Source organism: Poecilia reticulata, linkage group LG11, assembly GCF_000633615.1.
Source record: "Poecilia reticulata strain Guanapo linkage group LG11, Guppy_female_1.0+MT, whole genome shotgun sequence".
NCBI lineage: Eukaryota > Metazoa > Chordata > Actinopteri > Cyprinodontiformes > Poeciliidae > Poecilia > Poecilia reticulata.
This window is the reverse complement of record NC_024341.1, coordinates 7,706,682-7,712,499: the sequence shown is the minus strand read 5'-3', so window position 1 is coordinate 7,712,499 and position 5,818 is coordinate 7,706,682. Positions and strand designations below refer to the sequence as shown.

The window sequence follows — 5,818 nt, the reverse complement described above, 5'->3', positions numbered from 1 at the left end:
GAGTGTCCAAGACATACGGCCGCAAATCCGATGAGACGATGACAAAGTCAATCATCAAACTGCGGCCTAGGGTGTCCTAGTGCCAAGTGCACATATGGACGCCCTTATGCCTGAACATGGTGTCCGATTTATGAACGCTAATTTTGGCCAGTCGTTTTCCAGCTCCCTCAGCACTCAGAGGTTCACTTAAGGCTGTCAACAAATTTCCTAACTGAACACTCCTGTCAAACAAATGTTAATATATGCCTTTCATTATGACCAACTGATACAAAAAAGTGGTAATTAATGCTTTTACATGAAACAGACTACCCTCTTTTAAAATGTACTACGACAAAAGTATATGTATGTATATATATCATTGAATATTTTGATAAGCGCGTCAGAAGTGGATGCGCTGGTTTTAGCCTCTGGGTAGCGTTCAGTTTGTCTCTTACTGCCAAGATCGACTCAAAACCTTCCACGATTGCGATTGGTTACACACTGATTTCTGGTGAATGTGGCACACAATATGGAAGCTATTGAAGAAAACATTAGATTAGTTAACATTAAAATTATTTAAAATATTGAATATGACTTGACAAGAGTGTTCAGTTCTGAAATTTGTTGACAATTTCTAAGTGAACCTCTGAGCGCTGACGAGGGAGCTGGAGAACGACTGGCTGAAATTAGCATTCATAAATCGGATCAACCTAGAGCTAAACGTACTTTCTCGGCGGACATTGGAATATCCAACTAACAACTTATGTCACTGAAGTTGGTAACACATTAAAATCACCGGAATGAAGTTTGTTTTAGTCTGTGGCCTGTAAAGAATGCACCAAGCGAGCTGATTGCCCAACGTCTCACGCAGTGACGTTGGTTCCAAAGCTCTATTGGCCAATAGTAGAGGAGCTGGACAGCTCTCCTCATTAACATATTGATGCAGCAGAAATACAGCAAACGGAAAAAGACCAAGCAGAAACACAGAAAACGAAAAAAGACCAAGCAGAAATACAGCGAGCGGAAATACAGCAAGCAGAAAAGGGAAAAGCAAAAAAAGACTAAGCAAAATATCTATTTTTCTTGACAGAAATGCATGTTTAGGGGAAATGAAAGAGAAAATATATATATTACGTGACGGAAACTCATGTGTAAGGAAAAGGAAAAACTAAATATATATTTATGCTTTTTTCTTCTCAAAATATATATTTATGCTCTTAAATATATATTATTTCTTATTATGTCAGTTTTGGTCCTCCAAAAATATATTCATGCTTTTATTTCTTATCAAAATATATATTTATTTTTTTATTTATACATTTATTCTTTTATTATATTATTATATATAAAATTTTATTTCTTATGTCAGTTTTGGTCCTCCATATATTTCAGATAATCAGTTGAATATTTCATGTTTAGTCACAATTCTAAACAAAAGATTAAATCTAAACTGTTCTTTCCCAGACTTGGCCATAGAAATGTCTACATGGGATGGAGTTATTGTCACTCCATCAGAAAAGGCGTATGAGAAACCCCCAGAAAGAAAAGAAGAGGAGGATGAAGCTCTCGAAGAAGGAGGAGATGGAGAAGATGAGAGCATGGAGACTCAGGAATAGGAAGGTTAGAGCAACTTGACACATTACTGAATCCAAAACACCGATTTTGCTTTCATTTGAGTCTTCAGAAGGCGATGAATCTCTGTAATACAGTGCTACAGAAAAGGCTGCATTGTTGAAAAATGTTTGTTGTTCCAACAAGCCTCATAATTTCTGAAATTGGGTAATCACTGAATTTTTGACCTATCAAAATGTAAGTGTTCCTTTGTCTGGTCATAGCTTCTTTATGCTCATAATCTGGTTAATAGCTTAATATTTTATAAAATTTTAACTTTTTTCCATTTCATTTTTATGGAGTGAAAATGGTCTCAAAATACCTGTGTGTGTAATACTTGATTTGTAATCTGTGTAAGCATCTTTGTGTGTAACTTTGGATAGTTGTATCTGTGAAACATGATTTGTAAACCGTAAAGAGGAAATGTCTGCAATAACTCCAGGTACTTGTAAGTATGTGGTGAAATGCATAATCAAAAATTAAGAAATTATGAATACAAAATAAAAATAGTTATAATTTCTACAAACAATAAATTTCTGCACACAGATTTTTTTAACTTCAATCTCACAAATCTGATCATTTCGAATTCAAACCTTTTTCTACGCCTACAAATGTTTACTAAGTACGCACAAGTTACCTGATACGCATACAAAACTGCCTGATACACAGACAAAACTGCATTTACGCACATATTCGTTGGTGCACAAGGATTTTTAAGACTCATTTCACGCTTCCGACAGCCTCAGATTTGTGCGCAAGTGGTGTGTTTAATGCTGGTAGAAAGCTGGGTCATCAGATTTTTGCTTGGAGTGTAGTGTTTTTATCCTCTGAACGTCTGTCACTGTGCTTGTGCCGAAGTGAAAGACGTTTGACACTGACAAACCTGACTTTGACAGTTACGGAACCTGAAAATTACTTGTATCTTCACAATGTATAAGTAAAATTTTTTATTTTCATTTTTATTAAATTGATATGCATTCAATGTTTTGCTGTGAAGGCTATTTTGGCAGCAGTGCTTTAAATAAATGCATAAAATATTTATTTTATGCATTTGTCAAAATATCAATTGAAAAACAAATTTGCTGTCTTTGAATCTAAACCATCTGAATATATTTTACCATCTGCATTAATCAACTTGACAAGAACAATGACGAGACAAGAATACCAGGTTTGTCCTGGTTTGCAGATGAAGTTTATATATATTCAAGGGCTGATGAAATGGGGTCTTTGTGCATTTCACATAGATCCAGACACAAATACAGTTTGATCTGAAGATTCTGGAGGCTGTGTGAACATTAGTCTAAATCATTATGTACGTTGAGAAGTCAACATAGATAAAGAAGGTCCCTTTCAGTTTCTTCTGGTGAATAAGGTCTAGCTGCAGATGATGTTCCTGGCAGGTCCAGGTCTACATTCATTACTGCTGAAGCAACAATATATGGTTACTGTGATAGTGACTAACATCAGCTACATTACCTTATCAAGGGTAGAGTACATTTGGAAATATGTGATCAAGGATTAATAAGTAAATTAACTGCAGGTAAATAGCTGTTTTCTTGTCTTATCTGATGCGTGTGCCCTATTTACACAAACACAAAGTAAATTTATATACAGAGATGTATATCGATAGAGGTACCGACAGGACAAAGAACAAATAATGGGAAACATGAAAACATAAACAAAAAAGATGGCCTGCTTGAATTGTTGAAGCTTTGCATTTGTCGGCATGAAGTGCCAGGATTAAGACGTGAACTATCTTGCCAATATTTGGTGCAGGCCAACGCTTTTTTAACCATATGAATTCACTGCTATCATCACAGATGGTTTTCTGACTGCCTTCACTTGACAATAAATAAAGAGCAGATGATCCACAATGCAAAAGAAGTGTATAATTAATGCTGCAGAGTTAAGGTAAAAGGGGGGACAGGTTCATTTCCTAAAGGTACATGCCGACTTCGGCATGTACCTTTAGGTACATGCCGGTTTCATGCCGACTTCAAGCACTTGCCGACTTCAAGCAAGTGCTTGAAGTTGTAAAGCGCGCTTTACACGCTTGCGTGTAAAGCGCAGTTTACACGTAAGCCTAAACTGCGCTTACGTGTTGACACTGGTGAATAAGGTCTAGCAGCAGATGATGTTGTTCCTGGCATCATTGCTAGAGTTAGCTACGAACAGCTAAAGTAGTACAGCTCACATCTAGACATTAGCTCCCGTAACAGAAAAATATTAGAAGGAAATAGTATCAAACTACCAGACATATAAAACGTAATTTGAAATTATTTATAATTACTTTGTCTCATTATAAACAGAGAGCAAAGCATGCAGGTTTAACTTCTACTTACTTCTGAGGGCAGACCACCGGGACGCTCTGTCTCGTATGAAAACCTGTTTTTCCACCCAACAAACCATTCCACCACCTTGTGGTCATTTTTTAAACCACGTAATCTCATCTGTACCACTCAAAAATGCACAATATGTCTATAAACATTTTGGAAGTATTATAAAGAAGTGCTGAGATATTCCGTTTTCCAACGAAATAACGTCTTTGCCCCTCAGCACAAGCACAGTGAGAGACATTCAGAGGATAAAAACACTAGACTCCAAGCAAAAATGCTGGGTTTCCACCAGAAGCGTGAAATGAGTTTCAAAAATCCTTGTGCACTCTAACTGGATATGTGTGTAAAGGCAGGTATGAATGTGTGTATCAGGCGGCTCGTTCGTACTTATTTAACATTTGTAGGCGTAAGTATGTGGTCAGATGCAAAAGAATACCAAATAAAAGTACACACACACAATTAAAATTTCTACAAACGTATAATATTTGCACACAGATTTTGTAACTTCAGCCTCACAAATCTGATAATTACGAATTCAAACCAGAGTTATGCACACATTTCCTCTGTAGGGTTTACAAATCATGTTTCACAGATAAAGCTATCCAAAGTTGCACACAAAGATGCTTACACCTGATTACCAGAGGTGGGGACTCGAGTCACATGACTTGGACTTGCGTCAGACTCGAGTTGTTAAAATCAAGACTTGAGACTTGACTTGAAAAAATGCTCAAAGACTTGGACTTGACTTTGACTTGAAGCTCTTTACTTGAAAAGACTTGACATTTTACCCAAAGTCTTAAAATTTAAAGCGCATTATTTATAAAGTGGGCCCATTAATTCATTTCACTCATTCCGTATTAAAGGCGTAGACCGTCCCTCTATTTTTCCACACTCTGTATGTATGTGTACGTAGCTGTAGCACAACCAATCAAATTAACTGGATTTAAAAATAACGGGGAAAAAACAAGAGACAAAAAATGCTCAAAGCAGATATGCTCCTGTGAGTAATTTCTTTTGGGTACATCAATCATAAAGTATCCAACTAGAAACTGAGTGAAACATACAAGACCAGGATCTCAGATGGAGATACAACTTCCAACTGTTCGGCATTTGAAGTTGCACAAAGAGGTAAGCGGTACTTTTCTGTACCTCAACTCAGGGAAGAGCGTTTCTCTCTGTCCCATCATAATGATGAACTGGGTGCAGTTCCATCACAGGAACTGCACCCAGTTCAGTTCCTGTTCATAAGGGAAACTACGGTTTCTTACACCCCTTCCCCACCCTGCTCCCGTATTGGTATTTTTCCATAAATATCCCCTCCCCCCCGTAAATTTTACTCCCCCCCCTCCTCTGACTGTAGCACCGGACCGAGACATTTTCCATATTCTTCTCAAATCCAAAATTCGACAGGTACGGGTGTATTTTGAAGACATCTATGTTGGGAAATTAAATTGACAATAAATGGATTGTTTACTGCAGTCAGTGCATTAAGTCTACTGTTTTTTCAGTAATAACTCTTCAAATGGCGGCATGATGGTCACAGAACCCATTTCCAAGTGGTATAATTTTACTAGAAAACAAATCAAAATCCAGTAATTTTGCTATCTTTCAGAAATTGCTGTAAAAGTAAAAAATGGTACAATTGTAAGGATCCTGAAGGTAATGCAGTGGGGTAGTTCTAAGTATTTCTGGATGGTAATGCAGCACATTATTTTGTCTTGGTTAGTGATTCTGGCAAGTTTGATTCAGACAACATGTTTTATCAATACTGAGATGTGAAATTGGCTGTAGATTTAACCTCACATGAACTGACATATTTATTTTACCATCCATCCATCCATTTTCTTCCGCTTATCCGGGGTCGGGTCGCGGGGGCAGCAGCTTCAGAAGGG

General features: G+C 37.2%; 2 protein-coding genes across 6 annotated transcripts in view; both read left to right on the top strand.

Moving 5' to 3' along the window:
- Positions 1–5,818, top strand: part of dlgap3 (discs, large (Drosophila) homolog-associated protein 3) — a 908,365-nt gene that overhangs the window by 282,267 nt on the left and 620,280 nt on the right. The window lies entirely within an intron of this gene.
- The window catches only part of ilf2 (interleukin enhancer binding factor 2), a 31,333-nt gene that overhangs the window by 21,912 nt on the left and 3,603 nt on the right, over positions 1–5,818 (top strand). The window contains exon 14 of the mRNA XM_008421582.2: positions 1,444–1,599. Within this exon, the coding sequence (XP_008419804.1) occupies positions 1,444–1,595 (152 nt within the window). The 3' untranslated portion in view covers positions 1,596–1,599. The remainder of the gene's footprint in view (positions 1–1,443; positions 1,600–5,818) is intronic.